Genomic DNA, 25,708 nt, shown 5'->3' on the forward strand with positions numbered 1-25,708 from the left:
ACTTAACATGTCATAACAGCAACTCAAAAACCATTAAGTGCTAAGGAGTTTGTGTTATTTTCCATTTAAAGGATATACATACATTTCTAGGACCCAAATCCTAGCAGAGTACACTTCACATTTCTTTCTCTACATCTCTAGAGTTTCATAGAAGAAAGTAGCCCCAAAATATTATCCCTCTAAAAGTCTTAACTTCCAACTCTTTGTTTCTTTTTGACATCATGGACTTGTCAACGTGAAATTGAGGATAGTTTGGAAGCCTGACCCATTCATTGTTTAAAATGGTTTTGTCAATAATCTTCAACAAAATATAACATGGAAGATTGTCTGTAAAATTCTTTCAATACATGAAAGACAATGAAGCCCACATTAATATTCTGCTACTCACAAACAAACACCAACTTTTCCCTAAGCGTTTCTTTGGTAAACTTCTAAGTAGCATTTTCAAAAGTCTATTTTCAACAAAACATCTAAGGCATTTAAATATCCATTCAGCAGTTCATGTCATGTGAAACTGTAACATCACTAATTATCAATTCTGCAAAGATTTTGCACTTCAACATATAAAGTATTATGCTAATTTATGATTATAAGAGTATTCCTGTATATACGTAGGGTGTTTTGTAGGTTGCAGAGATTCACGTTTACAACTTCCTGACACTAGAATGAATACAGCCTAGTCCTGGCCAAGAAGAGACATCACCAGGAAGGGAGGAAAACACAAATACTAAAATAGTTCAAATATCAGGCATAATAAAAATCCCTTTAAAAAGGCACATTCAGAGTATACTACAATTACCCACATCAGATTAAGGGCATCATGATCTGCTTCACAGAGGAGGTGACATTTGAAATGGGTCTTGACCTGAGGTAAGAGTCCAAAAAGAGGAGATAGCAGATGAAATGTGAAGAACATTCTAATTCCTGAAACCAGTAAGAGCAAAGGGAGGAAGAGTGGGAAGCCGGAGTGTTTTTAGAAAAGAACAAGTGTGAATTCACTCATACAAGATTGGCAAATGGGAGAATGATTTGGGTAAGATGCAGTGGCCACATAGGTTCATACACAGTTCTTCCCAGCATAATCGTTTGTTTTTTCCTACCACATAACGGTAGCTGAATCCAAAGTAAACCAACATAGCTGAAGACAGCAACCTCAAAGTACTGTGCCACAACACAGCCTGTACACAGTGTCCATTCACCCATATGCCTGCCTTCATCTTGATTTAGCCAAGCACTCTATCTCGGAAATGTTCGTGGCCCATGTCTTTTCCATCATTGTGCATTTTTGCCCCATTGCTAACACTTAGCAGTGTCAACCCTTTCTTATACCCCTTGTTATCAAACTATCTTTACATTTTCCTTTTAAGGTGAAGTGATATGTATCCTGAAATAATCCTATATTTTTTAATGTTTTAGTGTATCTTTTTGAGCTGTGCTAATACTTTGATCAGGATTGTTATTGTTTTGTGAGTTCTCTAATTACACAGTTGTGTAAGTTTTTAGCAGTCGACCCAACCCTATTTTCCCATAAGCCCTGTTATTTGTAAGAATAATTTTTATAGAACTCCTGGTGTGTGTTTGTTTATTTGTTGTTTTCAGGAAAACACATCACATTTGAACATAAAGAGCAATCATTCCTACTAAAGAGCAGGAGTGATTTTATGGAGCAGTTGTAAAAATGCGGCTAAAAGAGGTAGACTAAGAAAATGTCATAAAGACCTTAGAATGTCAGTTTTAGAAATTTGCATTTATTCAATAGTCAGTAGAAGAGATAAAATTGTTGTTATGCTTTAGAAAGAGTGATCTGTCAAAGATATTTTTAAAAGTGTATCTTATTTTTCTCATGTTTCTAAAATTCACATTAAGATTAAAGTAAGGGGGAAAAAAGCTGCTACAAGTAAAATGTAGTTAGCTGAGCATTGAAATGATGATATTTTAATAGACTAAGCCCCAACATTCACCTAGAACATAGCTGCTCCAAAATAGCATAATTAATCTATACTAACTTTACCAGACATCAAGGTTCAAAAGAGAAACAAAAGGCAAGTTAAGAAGCCTAGCATTTATTAATTATGAAAGAGTAGGGACTTTTTTAGTAGATGTATTCAGAATGAATAGGATAACTCTATTCTATTCTATGTCAAAATATTATAGAGTATACCTGGAAGGACTCATATTTTTTCTCATCCCATAGTCACCAATTCAAAGCCAGACTTACCTTGTTTCTCCTAGTGTTTGCTAATGAATTAAATGAACTGGGGGGATCTACAGCTCTATGTTTAGCCACTCCCAGCCCACAACTCTTTCCCGCAGATATCTCCACAATCGCAATAACATCAGACAGATAGGTAGGTAGATAGAGAGATACATAAAAATAGCCTCGTGTTTAGAAAAAATATTTTAAATGTATTCACAAGACTTATCTTAGATATTCATTAATTATGCATCCAATATTGATTAAACATATATTCTCTGTGAGGCAATTTGCTATACTAAGATCTTTTTCATCCTACAAACATCAACTGGATTCTAGGATCCAAGTACTGTACTGTATGTACTAGATGTTTTGAGTTTGTGCCTGACATAGGACCTAGCCCATAATCTCTTAGATGGTCTCATGAAATTTACATTCCAGTGAAGGAGACAGAAAAAAAAATACAAATAAATACAGGCCTCCTTAATTGTCTGAATCTAATTTGCTCCAGAAAAATTTGTTGGAAGGCAAATATTCAGAGTAGGATCCTATATATAAGAAGTGTAATAATGTATTCTCAGCCCATCCAGAAACCCCGCCCCTTTGCCCAAATACCACTAAGACACCCTTAAGCATCAATATGACTATCTACTACCAAGTACTTCTACAAAACATAGAGCACTTAAAAAAACTACTGACTTAGTTGTTGCACACCTCATGAAAGGTGAGAGATGGTTTTTCCTTATTCTAGCACGGTGGCAGTAGAGATGGAGATAAGTGGAAGGAACGAAGATGTATTTAGGGTATTTCCTGCCCTACAACAGCCTATAGTCTCATTGCTATTCAGTGATGCATTGAATAATGACAGACCAAATAGATATGATCTGATTCACGTGAAATGTCTCTCTTCTCAGTCCTCAGGTGGAAGATAGTGAGGGGACTATTCAGTTTGATGGAGAAGGTTATGCATTGGTCAGCCGCCCCATTCGCTGGTACCCCAACATCTCCACCGTCATGTTCAAGTTCAGAACATTTTCTTCGAGTGCTCTTCTGATGTATCTTGCCACACGAGACCTGGTAAAGATCATATGCATAGCAGAGTTTCTGTGACTAAAATGTGTTTGCTTCTTTTATCAGTTATTGGTAAAATTATCAGTTATTTTCTAAAAAGCCTGGGATGGCTGTCTGGCAGCCAAGAATGGGTGATACAGATAGTGCTTATATATTTTCATTAATAACTTTAATCACAGATACAATTTAATTACTATTTATTTTCAATACAACTCCCCACATAATCTTTTAAGCAATACATCCCGTAATAATTTTTCTCAGCATGGAGCCATGCAGCAGCAAAATGCTTCCTTAACCTTCTTTCAGCGACCTAAGTTGAAAAGGTGATTCTAAATATTCTTTGGCCTCATTTTTTTCTGATCAGTATTTCTTACTGAATTCTTTCAGGGAACATACCTTTTGGTTCACTTAATATGTTTTCAAATGAACTCACATTTTACTACTGTAATAAAAGGGTATGTCTTAGAAATTTGGTTGTGACCATGTGCATCATAATATCACCACCACAAAAATTCAGAAAATAGTAACATCAATTCTATTTTCAAGATGGATTTCTGTAACAGAGTGCCATATTCAGCAATTTAGCCACAAGACCCTAATATAAACCACACAAAAAAAGCGAACACTCATATATTTCTCTGTGTATCTAATCCCTGGTGTATGTTTACTCTATTAATAGAGAGATTTCATGAGTGTGGAGCTCACTGATGGGCACATAAAAGTCAGTTATGATCTGGGCTCAGGAATGGCTTCCGTTGTCAGCAATCAAAACCATAATGATGGGAAATGGAAATCATTCACCCTGTCAAGAATTCAAAAACAAGGTGAGTTTTTACAGTAATAATGCAATAGGGGCCTTAATCATGAAATCCAAAGTGCACATGTACCTGATCAAGAGGAAGACTCCGTCTATAATTTTAGCTACTCACAAGTTCAGTGAAAAATTTATACAGTCATTTTTTTGGCTTAGATTATAGGTGATTTGGGTTAGACATGACTGATTGAAGAGCCAAATGCTTCTCTATCATTTTCTTTTGAAACTGAGAGCTTAATTTGAAAGCATAAAACTGTCTTGCAACTTGCAAAATTATATCCTGTAATATGTTTGAAAAATGTTGGGTGCTTTCCTTTTCTCCCTATTCTGTCAAGATGTTTCCTTTAAAGTGGCCCACAGTGGAATCTGTAGGGGTGGTAGGGCATAGTTATCAGTTCTTTGCTCATTTAAATTGCCAAACATTTGTATGCGTGCAAGTGAATAATTGATCAATAGTAACATGACATGTTTGTGATTCGGGGACATTTTAAAACACTTTCACAAACATTGTTTTATCTGATCACATAAGCAGGTATTTTGTTCCAGTGTTAGAGAAAGTAAAATACACACTCAAACTTTTATGTGGTCACAGACATATATATAAAAGATCTCACAACCAAGACAGAAATCCAAGTCTATTAGTTCCGAGTGCAGTGCTATTGCTTTTTAAGTATATAATTGCACTAATTCTGTGTAGTATGGCATTACCAATATCTGCAAATGAGACTTTGTTACTTCTGCTAATATAAATAGGCTTAATTAATGTTGCCAGTGCCAATGTGACATTTCATGACAATTTAAATTTAAATTTAAATTTGTACCGTCTTTCATTTCTGTATTTAATACATATCTGCCAAGCACCTTCTAAGTACCATGTAAGAACTAAATGAATTTCTAAGTTCTTGCCTTCAAGGAACTTGCATCAAATTGGGGAGAGAGACAAGTATCAATGGTTAGAGGATAGAGAGCTAACTGCTGTGATAGAGATGTATGTAGCCAGCGAGCAATCTCAGAAGAGAGACACTTGAGTCAAACAGAGAGGTCAGTTTCCACTGGAGTGCCCCTGAGGCACAAGCTGGATGAGGAGTTAGCTGGATGAAAAGCATGTGTGGACATTTCAGAGTAGTGAAAGTTGTGTGAAAGCCTGGAGTCATCAGAGAGCATAACACATCCTTTTCCAGCTGCATTTCCAACAGGAAACTCTAAAGAAATCTCTCATATGGGACAAAAACTGGCTTTGCAGTTCTTTATTTTGGAGTGCTGCTGCATACATTGTTCCTGTGTAAGAGAGGCACAATGCACATTTGCATGTCAGAAGCTCTGTGTAATTAGTTGTTCAGTAAGAAGAATGTTTAGCTGTTTAACCCAGCAATTTCCCAAATTTCTTTAATCAGAGAAATCCTTCCATTCCTGTAATACTAGCATTCCACTGAACACACTTTGGGGAATGCTTTAGTAACTACAAGTGAATCCATAGCCTACATGCGTGAATGAATGTTGGCAGGAAATTATCAGTAGGGGCCAAGAGATAAGAGAACCAGTGCATAAGGGGACATATGAGCTAAGTGAGTGAGTTTCAACTTTATCCTGAAAGCTATAGGGATACCGAGAACTCTAAGAGTTTTAAGAAAGGGTGTGATATCATAAGACTTGTGCTTTAGTAAGGTTTCTTTAGCAGCAGTTTGGAGATGTGTAACAATTTAGGATGCTACGGAGTCTGGTGAGCCTAGTGTCTCCCCACCAACTTCTCTTCTATAGCAGTAGAATAACAGATTTGAAGAAAGAAGGAGAAGATGGATATGCATTATAAAAGAAAAAAAGACAACCTAAATGTCCATCAACAGATGACTGAGAAAAGAAAATGTGGTATATATATACCACAGAATACTATGCAGCCATAAAAAAGAAGGAAATCATGTCTTTTGTAGCAACAGGAATGGAGCTGGAGGTCATTAGCCTAAGTGACATAACTCAGAAACAGAAAATCCAATACCACATATTCTCACTTACAAGGCGAGAAGCTAAACAATGGATACACGAAGACATGAAGATGGAAACAATAGACACTGAGGACTCCAAAAGGGGGGAGGGAGGAAAAGGGGTGAAGGTTTAAAAATCGCCTATTGGGTACAGTGTTCACTGTGTGGGTGATGGGTCCACTGGAAGCCCAAACTTCACTCTTATGCAATATATCCATGAAACAAACCTTCATATGCACCACCTGAATCTAAAATTTTAAAATAATAAAAATAAAAATAAAATTCGGAACGCGAAGCTGAATTGGCTAATGCTATAAACTCTAAAGATAATAATATGCTTGGTAGATGTATAGTGTAACAAACAGGGATAAAATGATTCAACAACTTAGGAGAACAATTTTTACAAATGGTCACCTTGGAAACGCTAATTTCCATAATCAGTCTGCTATCTCAACTTTTATTCTATCCATTAAAACAAATAAACAAAAGATCTGTGCTCTGAATCAATGTTAGTCAAAGGTCAAGTTACAGAATCATATAAATTTGAAAGTAGTTAAAAATATGTTTTAGGTTTACTGTAACTACAACATTCCATCAATTCAGAAAGTTCTTCCCCCAGTAGGTCTAATTTTTCCAGATTTTACTAGAGCTACTAACTGTTACTGTTACTGTTACTACTCTGTGGTCCAGAAATCAGAAAGAATTTTCCTTTATCCCAGCCTACTCAGTATCTTCTGTTACATTTCTGGTTTCTAGTTCAATCCCTTTGACACGGTTGGCTGATACCGTCTCATTTATAAGTCTTCTCCTTGGCTTTCAAATTGACTCTAGACTCACATTGCTTTTTGCCTTTCTGAATACTCCTGTCAAATGCACCAAGCAGTCATTCTCACTTTTATTTTGGGTATTAATGACATGAACCATTCTCCTTACTTCTCTAATGTATCATCTCTATGGTATCACCATTAAAAAGAAATTAAGCCCTATGAGGTTTAGTTGTTCAGAATTTTGATTCCTAAATTAGACTGGGAACTTCTACCTTCTGCCCATGGTTGTTACCCATTCTCTATTCTCTCTGGTGTCTCACTACAAATTTCTCAAGTTAAACAGGTGAAATTTTTTATTATAATAAAACTATAGCTGTTCTGTTTTTCCACATGTATTCTCATATATCCAATGTATTTTCTCTAATACTTTTAAAGTATTTTATTACTATAGCAGGTCAGTTAATATGTATTAATTTTTCCTTATAAAAAGAAAAGCATTGAAGTCACAATGGAAAAGGCAAATGTTATAAACAAATAATTCACAAAAGAAAAACGCAAACTTCTTACATAAAGTTGAAAAATGCAGTCTCAATAGATTACAAGCATATGGTCATTGACTTGCAGTAGCAATATCCAAAGATCACACTTAAAGCAGTAAAATCTAAATTTAAAAGGAAAAGAAGAAAGGCTTGGCAAAATAACCTTACTACCTGCTTTGATAAGATTAGCTCTTACAGGACACATTTATTAAATACCAACTATGCATCAGATGCTGTGCTGGATCAATGAAGATGCGTACGGTTCCTACCCTTGAGTAACTTACCTGCTGCACAAGTAGCAAATTACTGTATCTGTTTAGGGTACAGTAAACACCAAGGGAGATATATGGAGGGAGAGAAATAAGGCACTAACTGAGACCTAAGTCCTTTTTTAGTTGAGGGGGTAGGAGGGGTGGAAGCAGTTGCAGGCGATCCAGGCCAAAAAGCATCATATGAAAAGATAAAGATGTATAAAAACATGGATTAGTTGGGCAGATGTTGTAATCAGTTTGAATTATTGGAGTTTAAATTTCAAAAGAGTGATAAAAGATAATGCTGGGCATGTTGGCAAGGGACAGATCACAGGAAGCTGTTTAAACTATGTTGAGGAGTTTGCAGTTCATCTTGATGAACTTGATTTTAAGTAGAGATGTGACAGGGTAATTTCAATTTAAGTATATTAGTCGAGGTGTCAATGTGGAAGATATATTGTCAGAAGACCAAACTGAAGACAAAGTGAACAGTTGGGTTCAATAATAGTCTAGGCAGAAGGTAAATTATGCTTGAAGTAAGAGATGCAGTGGGAATTGACATCAAAGAAATGCAGAATAAATTCACCATGTGATACCACTACACAGCTGTTAGAATGACTAAAATTAAAAAGACTGACCATACTCAGTGCTGGCAGAAGGTGGAGACACTGGAACTCATACACTGCTGCTGAGGATATAAAGTGGCATAACATTGGAAGAGGTTGGCCATTTCTTAAAAGACTAAATATATATCTACCATACAAACCAGTCATTTCACTCCTAATTATTCACCCAGGACACAAGAAAGCATATTTTTATACAAAGACTTGTACCAAAATGCTCACATTACTTTTATCTGTGTTACTCAAAAACTGAAAACAACTCACATGTCCATCGACAGGTAAATAGATACACATAAATTGTGGTATACTCATACAATGGAATACTAGTCAGCAATAAAAAATAAGAAAGTATTAATATAGGTACAAAATGGATGCATATCCAAATAGGCAGACAAAAAGGCAAATTTTGGCAGACAAAAAAAGAGTACATTTGTTTAAAATTACATAGAAAATGTAAACTACAGTCACAGAAAGCAGATGGATGCTACTTGTGAATGGTATATGTATGAAAAGGCAAAAAGGAGGGATTACAAATGAGCATAAAGAAACTTCTGGGGTGATGGATATGTTCATTGAGTGTGGTGGTGGTTCTGCAGGTGTATACAATTGCGTGTTATAAACATGGTTTAAATTATAGCATGTTAATTTTTCCTCAGTAAAACTGTTTTAGAAATAGGACAGATATTAGAGGTATTTAGGAGAAGAAATTAGTGAAGCTGTTGATTGATTAGATGTGGTGAGGAGAAAGTCAGGATGACTCTCTAGTTTAGTAGATTGGGTGGGGGTTCATAAGACCAACAACAAAAAGTAAGTTAAGTAATACAGATTTGGGAGTTAGATGATAATTATTTTGATTTGGAATGTTTAGGTTAAAGTACACAAGGAAAATATAGATGATGGTGTCTCACCTGTTGAATGTGGACTTTTAGGCAAAAATCAGGTCCAAGCATACATACATTTAAGTCATCAATACATTGTAAGTAGATATAAACTTGAGTTTGCCCAGATGGCTGAAACCTGAGATGTGGGCAAAGGAAGGGAAATTATAAAACATCAACATTTTAGAAGTGTTCAAAAATAGACCCCGGGGTAGGAGATTGAGAATGAAAGGTAAAAGAAGCCAGAGAGCTTGACATTATGGAAGCCAGAAGAAATTTTCTATAAGGAAGGAAATGCTAACAGCATTAAATATTGCACAAACATGGATTCAGATAAAGTTTAAAAGAACTCCACTGAGTTTGGGTATAGGCAGGTCCCTGAGGACTTTAGCAAGACCAGAGTTCACAGAGTAGTGGGAGAGGAATTGAAATAAGGCTCCAGCAGTGTGGATCATTGCTCCTTTTCAGTGACCAGATTATTTGTTTTATATGAATTATTCTCAACTAGTTGGCAAGAGCACTGTCTCTTGAAATTCAAGTACAGTCCTTCAGGAGTGTTCTCCATCTTCCTTGAGTCAGTTACAGAACCACAGTCCCTGACAGAAGTGTGCCCTATCCCCTAAATGCATCGACTAGGATGCAAAGTTGAGAACACTCAATTAGATTTTCAGTGGATCAAGAAAGAGAACAAAAGAATAATAGCCAAAGTAAAAACAATTAGCTTATAACAACTCAGCATTGATTATAAAATATTTGTTAAGTCCCTACTCTGTGTCTATTATTTAATAAAATCCTTATTTCCCTACCTACTTATAAATCACATCTGAACTCATCAACTGTGAAATTTTGTGTCAATAGCCTACTTTTCTATTCTGTAAAGAAAAGAAATAGGGCAAGAAATAAAAGCAAGCATTAGCATTTACTAGCATTTCCTGGTAGAACCCACTTCATCGCTATCACTCATGAAGGATAGAGTAAAGCACTTCCTTTAAGTCAGTAAAAATATGCCATCCTGTCTCTCTGCCAGTTACCTTTTGGGCCAGTGAATTTCAATTCAATTGTGTTGCTGCTCTTTAATCATTTTTTCTTAGAATAATTTCTAAAAATGCATATATTCATTCATGGATAAGGAGGAAAACCACCTCCAGTCACTGGCTTGCCTGTGATAGAGAGGCAGAATCTCATTTTCAGACACCATTAAAATACCCACCAAGTCTCTAGAAAGAGACTATTTTCATCTCCCAGTCAACAGCCCCATATGAAAATATCTTTGCCGATCTAGATAAAAAGGAACGTGTATGAAAAAGTCTTGAAAACAGTTTTATAAATCTATTTTCTTTTAGCCCCCAGTCCAGTCAAGGGGATATATGTGTATGAAACTAATGATGTATATAAAAATAATAAAATAGGTGTGTGAAAGTAATTCAATTTTAAAATCTTGCTAACTATATTTGATAGGACAATTATTCTTTTAGGTATTTTTCTTGTTTTTACAAAAGTCTGGTTTGAGGTGTTCATTGGTATGTGTATTTTTGTCCTTTTTTAATAAGGCAATTGTGTTTGATTTTATTGAAGATACATCTTTTTGAAATGATAGGGCTATAAACTTCAAGGGAATTTTGGAATTTGATGTTTCTCTGTGTTTTCCAAAGAACACTGATTCTGAAAGATGATGGATTGAGTGAAAATAATAATATTTCATGGTTAAATAAATTTGGGAAATACTTTTTGCTCTATGTCCTTCTCTAGGAACATTGCATTGCATATTAGCATGCTGAAAGATCTGGGCAGCCATAAAATTAAGAAGATACATGTTTAACTTTGTATAACCCAGTATTTGTCATATTTATTTGAGCCAGGAACATCCAAGAAACTAGCATCCTAAAGAATAAACATTTAGAAATTCCCTTATAACCCACTGGTTCAAATGCCCATTTTCAAACCCTTGCTAATTTAGATCCTACATCAGACAAAGGTTTAGAGGCCAAATCTATCATCTTAAGGAATTGATGTCAATATGCATCAAGGATGCATATGAAGTAGTTAAAGGCTGGATCTAAGGACATGTGGTAGAAAAGCATGTAATTCAGAAAAAGCCTAGCTTGACCCCTAAGAAGGGGGCGGTAGTGAGGGGGATCAATGAGATAAGGAGTTCCTGTCTGCTTTCTAAACAATGCAGTTTGAACAAAGAAGTGCCTCATCTTTCCTTTTTTCTATCTATCTATTTCTGAATTCTTATCTTCATCACATTAAAAATACCTTGAGAGACCCAAAAGAAAAGCAAGAAGGCATGAGGACTGTACCTCTGTCACAACACTTAGCATCTGGTCTAAAATGTAATTTACAGTGTACCTGGATCTCACCACTTCCTTGTACAACATCCCCTTCCACTTCCATGTACAGTCACATTTTACAACAGTGACACTTTGCAGATGAGTCTAAATCCCAGTAGTTCCTGTGGATAGTAAAACTTACAGAAAGAGCCATAGATTAGGCATGTTTCTAATTAATTATCTGATTCCTAATTAGATATCTTCGTTATTTAGCATTTTTAATCTTGCTTTATTTTATAACTACTTATCTAGATTATAGAAAACTACATCAAATGGATCTTTGATGTCCATTTATAGTTACCTCCTTTATCTTCATTGGTTTGCCTTCATTGGTGTTCAAGCTATTATTTTCATGCTCTTTGGGGGATAGTTTAATAATGTATTTTATTGATGTTATTTCTGTAATTATTAAATTGCTAAATATAGTGCAAGTGCTTGAGAAAGTCAATGTTAATTCTCGAATTAAACCAAATTTGTCTTGAAGTATTAATGACAATATAGATGTGGTTGATATTGCTCAAATAAAATGTTAAACTTTCTATCTCCTTTACAGCCAATATATCAATTGTAGATATAGATACTAATCAGGAGGAGAACATAGCAACTTCGTCTTCTGGAAACAACTTCGGTCTTGACTTGAAAGCAGATGACAAAATATATTTTGGTGGCCTGCCAACGCTGAGAAACTTGAGGTAATTTAGTTTATATGTAAAGCTAAGGATTAAGTTTTAATTAAATGACCACTATGCTCACTAGAGTTCTGAAGTTTAATTACAATAGGAATGTCATATAACCGTTGGTTGCAGAAAGGCCTAATGAAAAACATCATGTTGCATGTTAGAACAACACCAGGATTTAGAAACCAAAGGACTAATTTGACATCTTTGTTGAAGAGATGGATTGGAGTCGCTGTTTCCTTTATATGCACCTGCTGAAAAGAATTATGAAAGTAATTAAAGGTAGAAGCCAGAGTTGAATGTGGATCTTGTAATTGCTGTTCTCCTTGTACACTCACTGGAGATAATGGCACTCTGACATTGCTTAGTGTTCTGAAAATTAGTCAGTGTTCCAGGATGCTATGAGTATAACCTATTTTATTGCTAAGCATTAGCATCATAATGGCATGTTGGAGCTTTCCCATATGCCTAATACAAGAACTATATTAGTTGTTCTCATGCCCATGCCAACATTTTTTTTTAATTTCACATATGCTTTTTAGCTAGCAGTATGGGGAGACACATTTGCTTCCTAATTTAGTTCAAAAAATAAAGTAAAAAATGTCAGAAAATACTCACATGCTATGTAGTTAATTTACTGCTTATTATAAAACATAAGATAGTCTATAAGGATGGTACTTGGTGCTCAATAAATGTTAATTAAATGCTAATTAGAATGGGATTAATTGATTTAGTTAAACCATAAGAGTTTATTACAGACTACCATGTTTTTAATTTTTTGTTTTAATTAGTTTAGTAGTTTTTAAAGGGTATAAAAGTTCTGTCTAGGTGTTTCTACTCCAAAAAGACAGATTATGTTTGGAAAAATCCCAGAATAGCTGAAAAGTGTGATGGTCAGTTATTTTCATATTTCTAAATGAGCAGTGAAAGTTCAGTCTCATTCTATGACAGCTAGTGTGCAGGCTGAAATTTCTTCTCCCCAAATCTAAACTCATAGATGAAGCAACTGTCTAATTATCTGATGAGCGTCATGGTGCAAATAAATTGGCTCTGCATTCATTGTAATGTATTTGTGTTAGAAAAATAAATTCAAAGTGTGAAGTCAGAAAAACATTACAATCAAATTTGAATAGTACCACAGTTATTACCTAGAAATTCATTTACCAGTCATTCACCAAAAGTTTGTTGAGTATCTACTATGTGACAGGCTCCATACTAAATACTAGGAATCCAGTGGTTGTTCAAATCTAAGATTTGCTTTACAAGATCATTAACCATATATTATTGAGTGGATTAAATACAGCCAAACCTAAGGTTATTCAAATCTAGCTTCATTTATTCTAGTGATGATTTTAATTATCATAAAATAATTTTTAGGAATTATCTATAAAGGTGTGCCTGTTAAATTCTATAAAATCTGTTAAAATCTGAATCTGTTAAATGAATATCACTAAAATGTTTTTACTTTCATGGTACAGCGTTGCATAATTACAGTATACAATTTCCATAGTGTGGCGCATTATTTCAAAACAGCCGTTAGAAGTATATTTGTGATTGATAAAGGAACCAAACATTCATAGTTACCTGTTATTTTGCCTGCAGACAGGTTCTCAGTATGACAAAGTGCAAAAGATGTGGTAACCATAAATTATTTTTACATGCGTTGTTAAGCTCAAGCTCTTTGAGAGGCAATATTTATAAGCAATTCATGAACACTACAGAATAGTGACATTGTACATTTTCCCATTTATTAGACTGATAAGAACAAGTACTTTAAATTCATATTTCAAAGTAAAAATTTTCCAAGTTGATAGCATGAGCTACAGTCATATTTTGATTCTAATTTCACTGCCGTCAAGGGCATATGTCTATTTTTAGTTCTATTGGGGCTTTTGCATTTCTTTCCTTTGTAGATCCCTGTGAAATGATTTTTTAAAGATTTATGATTAAAGTTTATTGTTTTACTAAATGAAAATGTAATTATAAGTAAATTGTTTTTATTTTTGTTTTTTTTTTCCTCTTTCCCGTTACCTAGTATGAAAGCAAGGTAAAATTTAAATTTATGCATGCCTTCTTCGAGTGCATGGGTTGGGTAAATGTGGCTTCTTAGATAAAGCAGCCATGCAGAAGCAGAGCAACACCAGTACAGCTTTGTTCATAGTATGTTTCACGAGCGAGCCGTGCATTCTGTGAGAGTTCTCCTGCTGCCCCTTGCTGGCCGACATTCTGCTGCTTACCCACCATCAGTTGGGCTGCAATTTGAGTTGTCTCACCAGCAGTGATGAGATTTGCTCTGCTCACTTGTTCAACCATCTGCACACAGTGCCCCTGGTGACCAGCAGCACACACTCAAAAGGCAGCTGGTCAATTTCTGGTACACAGTCTAGTTCTGGGGAACACAGTAAAGTGGTCTCTTGAGTTGAACCCCGGGCCGTGGCCTCCCTAGTGCCATGCTGTCTGCTGAAGAATCAAACTGCGCTCTCACATGCTTACCACTGCCTTCTTGCTTTTTGCAGGCCTGCAGATATGCAAACATTTACACAGCCTTTGTACCTCTTGTCAAAGCTGTTTATCTATTGACATGTTTATTTAAAACTAGCTATGGTGCCAGGTGAAGGAATCTCTGGAAATACTATATTTAAAATAAATATTTGCGTTAATAGTAAAGAAGTGTGAGATAGTTCTCCTAGCTTCTCAGGAGCATTTTAATTCTTACTTGCATTAGCATAAAAGCTGTGAGCAATGGGCCTCCATAAATGGCTGAACAAACCTCAGAGATGTGCAGGGCTGGTATCCTCTGGCTAGAGCTAAAGCCTGGTGTTTTGGCATTTCAGAGCCCAGCTGTGCCAGATTTCTGCAAAGAAGATAATAAAGCCGAACTGATCCAAGAAATTTTTAAAACCGAGGCTAGATTTTTAATAAGAGAAATAGAATATACAGAAATGAAAGTAGGGAAAAATAAACCATGCGTTTTATCATGATACAGTTGTAAGACCACTAGTTGTGCTACGTTTGCTGAGATGGCTAAAAAGCGAAGGCTGGCTTTCATGTAAATATATGTTAATAAAATTCTGGGATGGCACTGTGTAGGTTTATAATTTTCCTTTGAGTGGTGACCCTCAAGAAACAGGGACCCATGGTTACCATTGAGTCCAGTCACCTTATGTGACTATTTATCCCCTGTAATTGTCCTAATATTGAAGTTGCTAAATCATATTTTGGAATGGTTCTTTGTGTTTCCATAAACAAGGAACTATATAACTTGTAGGAGTGATTTACTTTAGTAACAAGACCCCTGAAAAAAATGGCGATAAGTCAGTCTTTCCATAAAGGAAAATATGGAAGCAAGTGAACACTGTCAATGAAATTCACCTTCTCTTTGCATTATGCAAGAAAAATATAAGCGAAATTCTCACCCTACAGTTGGGCATGTTCGTTATAACAACCAGTTGACTGAACGAAAAGAAAACCTTGGGAACAAGGAAAAATTATCAATGAAAATAAAGAAGTTCCAGAAAGGAGTCGGGGTGAGGGGGGGTGGAAACAGACAGATACCTGACATGAAATAAATCAACTGATATACACTGCCAAGGTCTAATTTGTTTTTCCACCTGTTTTTCCTCACGCCATGTGTTTTTCATTAAGATAAAAAAAGGAACTTGGCATCATGGGACAATGAGGAGAGAATTAATCATCACCATAACAACTACAATATATTGATGCCGACTGGACAGTTTTTACCGATGCTGATTAACACCACATAAAGAATTATCTTTTTCACTTCTATATACTTTCACTATTCAAAATAGTAGCCACAAGTCACAGTAGCTATTTAATTGTAAATTAAATCAAATAAAATAACAATAAATATTCAGTTTCTCATTGGGACAAGCTACATTTCAAGTCCTAGTAGCCACATGTGGCTAGTAACTACTGATTTGGACAGCGCAGAACAGACAATATCCATCATCACAGGAAGTTCTGTGGAACAGCACTGTTATAATTAAAGAAGTATCATCGTCACTGACATTCTGATAGCCTTTGTTTGTTGAGCACTTACTGTGTGCAGTGCTATTCCTTAATTTATTAAACCTTTGCAATTTGATTATGTAGATACTATGATTATTATTATCGTGCCCATTTCACATGTAAGAACACTGAGTCTTGGAGAACTTAGATCACTTGCGACATCTGGACTCAAAGGCAAGGACTTCATTTCCTAATCTGCTGGCACACTTGTCCCATTTTGTGAAGTAGTATGCAAAAGTAAACATTCAAGTGTAGTTTGAGTACAAAAGTCATTTTTCAATTCTATTGAAAAAATAAAATGTATGGGTTTTTGCATTTGGTTGCTTTATTTCGTTATTGTTCTAATATAGAATACAGACTTTGGGGTCAATCTGTAAACTAAGCTAATCTGTTAAAAAAAAACATTTTTTTATTTTGAGACAGGGATCTCACTCTGTAGCCCAGGCTGGAGTGCAGTGGCACAACCATAACTCACTGCAGCCTCGGCCTCCTGGGCTCAAAAGATCCTCTCTCCTCAGCATCTCCAAGTAGCTGGGACTCCAGGCACACACCAACATGCCCAGCTACTTTTTTTGGAGGGGAGGGCAAAGACAGGGTCTCACTATGTTGCCTCAGGCTGGTCTTGAACTCCTGGCCTCAAGTGATCCTCCCTCTTCGGCCTCCCAAAATGCAGGGATTACAGGAATGAGCCACTACACCCGGCCAGTAAACCTAATTTTTAAACATCTGTTTTTTAGACTATATAATTCAAAAGAATGTTTCTTAGACTTTGTTTTACTTAAAAGCCTTAAAGAGATATGTAATAGTATCTTATTTTTTAGCTATCTCCCAAGAAAAAGCCTCAAGTAAAAATCTTTTTCAAAATAAACATTTTCAGATTTTTTCCTAACTTTTGAGCAAGGTTTTTAAAAACTTTTTGGTATGTAGTTTGTTTCTGCTGCCTATGCAATTATCTTCTCTTTGGTGAAAAAAATAAAACTTATTTCATTACACATATAAAGCATTAATAAGAAGTCAGTTAATTCCTGTACCTCATGTTTAAATGCTGTGGGTGAGATTATTGTTAAAAGGAAGAAGAAGGACTACAAAAAGACTCCTTCTGCAGGATAACATTAACGTCCACTTAGACCAACCAGTAGATGATGGAAACCAGAGTTTTCTGGGTACACGTGTGCACAGTTTGATAACATGTGCCTGCATGTGTCTGCTCCATAAGGCTTCCTTCCAATAGTCAGAGACTACACTACCATCACCCTAATGATATTCCTTTTGCTTTCCATTTGACTATTCAATAGGCCAGAAGTAAATCTGAAGAAATATTCCGGCTGCCTCAAAGATATTGAAATTTCAAGAACTCCATACAATATACTCAGTAGTCCCGATTATGTTGGTGTTACCAAAGGATGTTCCCTGGAGGTTGGTCTGTTTTTGAAAGTTCTCTAAACACATTTATATCAGATTTCACTTACTTACTGTGGCTGCTCCTACAAGGATCAGTCTTTTGTTAATATATTTTACATTTCTACTGATCCTACTCTTAAATGATAAAGCAAGATTAAAGCATTCTCTAAATTACCATGATAAAAAATGGTATTATGAAGTCCTAGAATTGTGATCCAATTTCCCAAATGTATAGCTCTTCATAGCACATATCATTAATACTAATCTCTTTTCTGTTTTTCTCTTTTTTTCCAACACTACTTTTCTCTTTTCCTCATTTTTGTCATCCATTTTAAATTTATTTTACTTTTATGTGTTGCATATAGCTTTATTAGCAACCTTACATTTTTTCTGGAACCATTCGAGTTTACACAAGTAGCAAGTAGTAATTTACACCGTAACCATTAGTGCATAGTCTGTTGTCTACAACCTTGAAGTCTAGCCCCCTTGTCTTTGAAATAACATAGACTGGGACCTGTGGCAATCAACTCTGCGAAGACTTGTGTTTGACATGCCTGCAAAGTCCTTTGTTAGCTGATATCCTCAGTAACTCTTCTTTGATGCTAAAGCATCCTAGCATTCCCCTATTTTCATTTAACTATTTTGCACTGTTTCTTCAGTTGACACTGACCCATATGTGAGAAAGACCCCAGCCATAGCTCTACTCTCTTAAAATATCCATAAGCAAGAGTCAATAGTCAACAGAAAATATTGGCAAGAATTTTATAGAAACTCAACAGTGATGAGCTTGTTTTAAAATGAAAATGTTAAATATGTCATTCTCATACATTTTTAATTATCCTACCGTAATACAATTACTCATTTTGGCTGCTGCTTCTAATTAAAATTATCTTAAACCACTCCAATAGAATTAGGGAAATGAAGGGAAAATGTGGGTAAAGAAAAAAGTAAATCCACCACTTGAATGATGAGGTTTAAAGACTGGAACAGAACTTTCAGGATCTTCATTGTTCATAGCTACAGGCTCCAACTTGGAATTGGCCATAGACACCCACTCTGAGAAGTTTGGGAATAAGAAAAGAGAAAATACATTAAGAACTAAAACTGTAAGGACCCATACTGGCTTCTTAGAGGAAGTTTTGCTGAGAATTTTAATCTTCAAAGCCTAACTCTCATTCACATTCAAAAGATATATACATGAGGATGGAAACTGTCCGGAAAATGAATAGCCTCTGCACGTGGAAATTATGATTCCGTAAAGGCACTTTTCAGTAACCAGGAATTATTTTGCAACTAAAATATGAGGCAGAAATTTGATGTGGATAAATATTGAAAAGTCTGCACAGTAGTTTTATCTGAACTATCTAAAACTCCATGATTTGAAAATTGGAATAGAAAACAGATTATACATTTTACCAGCTCTTGTGTCATTTAACTGGTCTTGAAACACTGTGGGAGGAAAATAGCCTACATTAAAGGATTCTTTGCTTTTACTCCTACAAAATCTAGGACTTTAAAAATGAATATTTTAAGCACTTTAAATTCCTAACTACATGGGCTTGCTTAAATAAATACTAGCAAATTCATACAGTAGAAAGTCCTCCTGCCATTAAAAGTGACTATCTACACTTACTGAGAGAGTGATATCTTCCACATATATAAGAAAAAAAAGTCATTAGGAATGAACATGTCTATCAAGATTCATTTTAAATATAGGGAGGAGGAGGGAGGAAGATGGCAAGGTTGTGAAAGAGTGAATGAATGAATGAATGAATTATAGAAAGCTATATGCTTCTGCACAGCTTTGAGACTGAGATGGGGAGCTGATTTTCTCCCTTTTGCACCTTATTTACATTTCTATTTGAAATGTAACTGTTTTAATTTTATACTGAGCAAGGACAATGGTATTACTTTAATATTGAGAAAAAACTAGACTATGCGGCGTTTGGTTTATTTATTTTTAAGGTTTGGTCTTATCACTGGGGAAAAATGCAGACACAGATAACGGTCATACCCATCTGTAAAACATAAACAATTAAGTGATAGAGTTTATTCAAGAGATATTAATTACAGTGTTTTCAAAGGAAACTTAGGGACAATCTCCCTAGACATGTACCTGCTTGTGTGTCAGTTTGGCTTAAATCTTTGGTTTAAACAACAACAACAAAAAAGTACCACAGTGATGATCTTCTGTATTTAAAATCAAAAGCTCTAGAATAAACATAGAGGCTATAATTCTGATTTTAACAAAAAATGCTCAGAAGATTTGAAGTTATCATATAACTAGAAATAATATTTCTTCAACTGCTCTTAAACTTTCCATGTTTTCCTGCTTTCTATAACTATGATCTATTTCATAATCACATTAATTGCATCGAGGAGGGCGAGTGAGATGGAGAACTTATTTAAATTTTCATTTCTAATGGTTTCTACTCTTCTTTTCCTTTACTCACAGAATGTTTACACAGTTAGCTTTCCTAAGCCTGGTTTTGTGGAGCTCTCCCCTGTGCCAATTGATGTAGGAACAGAAATCAACCTGTCATTCAGCACCAAGAATGAGTCCGGCATCATTCTTTTGGGAAGTGGAGGGACACCAGCACCACCTAGGAGAAAACGAAGGCAGACTGGACAGGTACCGTCACACCTAGCTGATAATGCATTTTCCGTAATGCTTATATAAAGCAGTTAACTTACTTTTATATTTTTAGTCTTGTGTCATTTATTTCTGCTCTCATCTTGGCTAGCAAGGACTGAACATTCCATTTTTCCATGCTGGCCTCCTATTCCACTCGCACCATCTCCCCAGGACAATTGTCTTCTCTAGGATGTTCCTGTTGATCAATTGCAGGTGCAAAGTCACCCTCATATTTGCACCTATATTTCCTATGGGTTTAACATATGCATATGTAAAGAGGACAGCTTAAAATATATTCACATTATCTTAATTTCTACTGTCTCCATGTCCGACTCCTTACCAAATCTGTAGACAGTCAACTTCGGTCCCTTAAATTTAAATGTAAATTCCTCTAAGATCATTTTCCCAGTTGCACGAGCTGAAGTAATAGTCTTTTGGGCCTGATTCATCCCATCCTCTCTGGATACAAAGAAGGGCAGAAAATGGATCTGGGAGAAAGAAAGTAGAACACAACCAACACAGACAGGGACAATTGTATCCCAATAGCATTCAAGGATGTTAAAGCCTAAAGAATATCAACCAGCCGGGTGTAGTGGCCCATGTCTGTAATCCCAGCACTTTGGCAGGTCGAAGCAGGAGGATCGCTTGAGCCCAGGAGTTTGAAACTAGGCTGGGCAGTATGATAAGACCCTGTCTCTACAAAAAATTTTTAAAAATTAACTGGGCATGGTCGCGCACGACTGTGGTCCCAGCTATTCAGGACTGCTATTCAGCTGTTCACGCCACCACACTCTAGCCTGGATGACAGAGTGAGACTCTGTCTCAAAAATTTTTTTTAAAAAGAGTATCAATTTTGCAAGGACATAAACTTTAATATTTATATCCCCTGTCCATTTGATTCTGTTAAAAGCAATCCGTCAACTGCCCAGATTTAAGCATCATACCTCTTATTGCCTTGGTATTCTTTAATATCTTCAATCACATTTTTTAAAATGTAATTTTCCATTTAATCTAGTTTTTCTCAATGAAAGGGTTCATAGGAATTATTTTGTCTGCCATGACCAAAAGGACACAATGCTTTACAAATATATCCTTAAGTATGCACATACCCTTGTAAACCAGATCATGTTATTTGTGATTACATGTTTTAAAAATCAATTTTAGTATGTAACATTTAGTGATCAATCATATTATGTAACAAATCTTATTTATTTTTCTAAAAAATACAAAGCCCACACAAAATATTCACAAATAGAACCCAAAGATGTATAACCACGAGTAACTTGGATTATTTCAGGAATGCAGAAGTGGTTTAATATCAGAAAATCAAAATACTGGCCAGGCACAGTGGCTCACGTCTGTAATCCCAGCACTTTGGGAGGCCGAGGTGGGTAGATCACAAGGTCAGGATTTCGAGGCCAGCCTGGTCAACATAGTGAAACCCTATCTAATTTGTATACTAAAAATACAAAAAATTAGCCGGGCGTGGTGGCAGGCGCCTGTAATCCCAGCTACTTGGGAGGCTGAGGCAGGAGAATTGCTTGAACCTAGGAGGCCGAGGTTGCAGTGAGCCGAGATTGCGCCATGGCACTCCAGCCGGCGCTACAATGCGAGACTCCGACTTGAAAAAAAAAAAAAAAAAAAGAAAAAGAAAAAAAAGAAAATCTAAAAATAATATAATCTTGTCAATAGTAAAAACATTTGGTAAAATTTAACAGTCATTCACGATTTAAAAAAATACTTAAGTAAACTAAGAGGAAGGAACTTCCTTAGCCATCTATAAAAAAAAACTATAACAAGTATTCCTGATTTAAAAAAAAGACATTATAAACATTTGCTATAAAATCAAGCCCAAGAAACAGATGACTATTTTAACTGCACTGATCTTAGCTAGCATAGTAAGAAAAGAACAAGTAAATATAGCACAAGAACAAGAATAAGAACAAATATATAATTTAAGAATCATTATAACAAAATAGACATAAAGCCCATATGGAGAAAATGATAAAATTTCATTGAATGATACCAAAGTATTCCTCAATGATTATAGTCAATAAATTGGTATCGTCAACATGTTAATGAAGATATTAAAGACTCAATATTAAAAATATGTCATTTCTCCCAAAAATGATATGTAGATTCAATTATAATAAAAAATCACCTTATTTTTCTGTGAATCATGACAGCTTATTCTAAAATTTATATCAAAGATGAAATTCCTAGAATAGAAGAATAGCATAGTTGGGGCTGTTCCATCAGATATCAGCACATTAGAAGGTAAAGTTTTGTATTGTGGAACTATCATGTTAATTCATGTATAACTGTGCAAATAGGAAAGAATTGAGAACCCTGAAAATACACAAGCATAGATGGAAACAACATTTGACAATAAGTGGCATTGCATTTCATTTAAAAAGGACAAGAGTGAACTGTTCAGTGAATGATTTCAGGGCAATTGGTTATTCATATGGAAAAGATGAAACTAAATTTCTTTTTCATATCAAACCAAAAAATAAATTCACAATAAATTAAAGTCTTAAATATGGAAGGACAAAAATCTTTAAAATTCTTAGAAGAAAATATACCAGGATTAACTTTTGACCTTCGGGAAAAGAACACTTGATTGAACAAAACAAGATTATAAGTGGAACTGCATTAAAATTAAACTCTTTGGTCATCAAACAACACAAAACACACGCCTCAGTCTGGAAATGTACAGTATGTATAATCTACAGGGAATACAGTCCTTGTCCCCAAAAGGGGAAAAGCTCACTGTAGTTTATAATGGGATATCGAAACCATACTGGTTGCTATAGTATTAGAAAGAACAATATTGGAAAGATGTGAATCAAAGAGTGCCCTTGATCACTGCTGGTAGAAAAAGTAAATTTCTAAAGCCACTTTGGAAAACAATTTGGCACTATCTTCTGAAGTTGAACATGTGTATACTCTCTACAAGCCAGCAACTCCACTCCTGGGTACAGACCCAGATTTTTGCACATGTGCATAATAAGACATGTACAAGAATGTTTATAGAAGTATTCTTTATAATAGCAGAGAAATGAGAAACAACCCAAATGTTCATCAGCTGGAGAACAGAGAGGCAAACTGTGGCACTTTTGCATAATGGGATATCAAGCAATAAGAAAAAGGAATAAATTATAACTAAATATAACAACATAATAAATAGAAAATAAATAAAAATGAAAAATGTGCTATATGGTACCATTTTTGTAGATTTCTCATACAAGTAGCACTAAACAACATATTGTTTACAGACACATGTGAATTTCAAAAATATTTTTTAAAAGTAAGGTAATGATAAACGTAAAATCCACATTTGTGGTTACCTCTGAGATGGAGAAGCAAGGAGATGGTATTAGAAAGAAACTCAAAAGAGATGCAATGGTATTGTTTTTGAAATTTGGTGGTAGATTTACAGGTATTCATTTTATTATACAGTGTTAACGCAGCTTCATCATTTACATGTATATCACTCATATTGTGAAGAATATATCAAATAGTCATAATAAAAATATTTTTGAAGAGTAGAGGGAGAAAAGTGTTATTTTATTTCATTTCTTACTACACATAATAAGCGCTAAATAAGTGTAAAATACAAATGCCCTCGTAAATTTTTTTGTTTATCTTGAAAAATAAACTTTTTTCTCATATTGCAAATGATAAGCTAGTTATTGTAAGAATACCGGATCAAATATTCTGAAATAGATTTCCACTAAAGGATACCTGATTCCTTCATCATTGCCAGATATTTAAACACTGCCTACTGGCTCCAAATTTCTCCTCTTCAAGACAAAAGAAATGAATGTGAATCACCAGCTTTCAGGATAGTGCTTAAAATAAAACAGATTCCTATTAAAACAGTTACAATAAGAAAACACTAAGTAGTATAGTATAAAGTAAGTTAAAATGACATTTTAATGTTTTAACATTTTAATAACTCATATCTAGTTTATAAAATATCATAGTATATGCTATCTGAAGGAGGAACCAATGTTAAATAGTGTAAGTCTGTTAGACATAATTAGATTTAGATTCAGTGCTGGTTAAATTGACAAGTTTTATATTTCAAAGCTAACAGTTTTGATACCCATAGAGTTATTTGTGATTCCTTTCTGCTAAATGGGTTTGATATGTCAAACCATCCATGAGCTAAGGAATTTTTAATTGAGTGAGTAGTTTGTGATTTCTCTTTGACAGATGGTGAGCACTTATCCAGATCCTCAAAATGTTTTGTGGTGGACACGTAACTACATACATGATTTAGTAAATTATTGGAACATGATGATGTTTGATGGAAACTGTCTCTACCACCATAGATGACTCATGGAGAACTGAGCCATCACTGTGTGGCAGGTGCCCCCGTACTCCACAAGAAAGGGAGAGCACGTGGCATCAGCTCTAGGGACAAGGACTGCATTCAGGCTCCCTGGGGTTCATGATGGGATATCAAAACCACACTGGTTGCTATAGTAACAGTAGCAAGAAGAAAGCAGGCATGTTTGTGGATGAAAAATTATCTTCCTTCTTTCTAAATGTGGGAGGCAGGTTACATGTTTGTGATAGCAATCTATTCTACCAGCTCAGAGAACAAATTGAAGTCTAAATACTCAGAATGCCACAAGGTTGAGAGTCAGGCCTGATTCTCAGAAGCTAGCTGTCCACTTGTGAATATAAGGGAGAGGGATTTTGTTGACACCCTTTGTCTCCTGATGGGTTTTATAAGTTAGAGGACCAACGCAAGCACAGCTGTTACTTTCAGCATCACAAATCTGCTTTGCAGAGAACTGCTATATTAATATATCCACTTTCCAGATCATCTCACAAGCAAAAATGGTAAATGATTAGAAAGATATTTCCAGCTGTTTTCAAAACGGTTTGAGAAAATAAAGTCTTAATTTCTCAGGTAAGATCTCAGAGCAGACGAACCTGTGGTTCTGCCAGGGAATCTCGAAAGCTAAGCCATAAATGAGACTTCTGTTTAATCTTCAATAACCACTTGCTGTTGCAGGCCTATTATGCAATACTCCTCAACAGGGGCCGTCTGGAAGTGCATCTCTCCACAGGGGCACGAACAATGAGGAAAATTGTCGTCAGACCAGAGCCGAATCTGTTTCATGATGGAAGAGAACATTCCGTTCATGTAGAGCGAACTAGAGGGTAACAATAGCACTAAAATATTTATTATTGTAACTCGGGTGAACTTCCTTTGCTAGCATCGGTATCCATCAGTATCTGCCTGAACCTCTGTGTGTGTGGACCTACTATGCATTGCAAAAGGATACCGTAGCTTAATTCCCTCTTCTTTACTTTTCATACTTCCGGAACCTCATTTGCCTCAGCCCTTAGGAGTTCTACCCTTAACGTTTTTATTCGTGCAGTTATCTCCACCTTTGGAAAAACCAAATGCATTTTCTGAAGCTATAAATAAGAAAAATCCCTCCCTCTGCCCCTCTCAAATATTACCTCCTCAAATAAGGTACGCACACAGCAAAA

General features: G+C 35.4%; 1 protein-coding gene and 1 long non-coding RNA gene across 4 annotated transcripts in view; one reads left to right on the forward strand and one right to left on the reverse strand.

Moving 5' to 3' along the window:
- LAMA2 (laminin subunit alpha 2) overlaps nucleotides 1–25,708 on the forward strand; it is a 648,749-nt gene that overhangs the window by 593,465 nt on the left and 29,576 nt on the right. The window contains exons 49-55 of one of the 2 annotated variants that reach the window (XM_054490395.2): nucleotides 3,109–3,271; nucleotides 3,945–4,089; nucleotides 12,003–12,141; nucleotides 14,162–14,173; nucleotides 17,451–17,571; nucleotides 20,012–20,188; nucleotides 25,224–25,372. In XM_054490395.2, coding sequence (XP_054346370.2) covers nucleotides 3,109–3,271; nucleotides 3,945–4,089; nucleotides 12,003–12,141; nucleotides 14,162–14,173; nucleotides 17,451–17,571; nucleotides 20,012–20,188; nucleotides 25,224–25,372 — 906 coding nt within the window. The remainder of the gene's footprint in view (nucleotides 1–3,108; nucleotides 3,272–3,944; nucleotides 4,090–12,002; nucleotides 12,142–14,161; nucleotides 14,174–17,450; nucleotides 17,572–20,011; nucleotides 20,189–25,223; nucleotides 25,373–25,708) is intronic. The other variant, XM_054490396.2, reaches the window with a different exon arrangement.
- Nucleotides 18,309–25,322, reverse strand: LOC134739754 (uncharacterized). 2 transcript variants are annotated; one of them, XR_010126779.1, is made up of 4 exons: nucleotides 25,142–25,322; nucleotides 20,532–24,064; nucleotides 20,251–20,439; nucleotides 18,309–18,612 (listed from the first exon to the last, which is right to left on the reverse strand). It is a non-coding gene; the product is annotated as an uncharacterized LOC134739754 (long non-coding RNA). The 2 variants fall into 2 exon arrangements; XR_010126778.1 differs by lacking the exon at nucleotides 18,309–18,612 and having other exon boundaries at nucleotides 20,010–20,439.

The sequence above is a fragment of the Pongo pygmaeus genome, chromosome 5, assembly GCF_028885625.2.
Source record: "Pongo pygmaeus isolate AG05252 chromosome 5, NHGRI_mPonPyg2-v2.0_pri, whole genome shotgun sequence".
NCBI classification, from domain to species: Eukaryota; Metazoa; Chordata; class Mammalia; order Primates; family Hominidae; genus Pongo; species Pongo pygmaeus.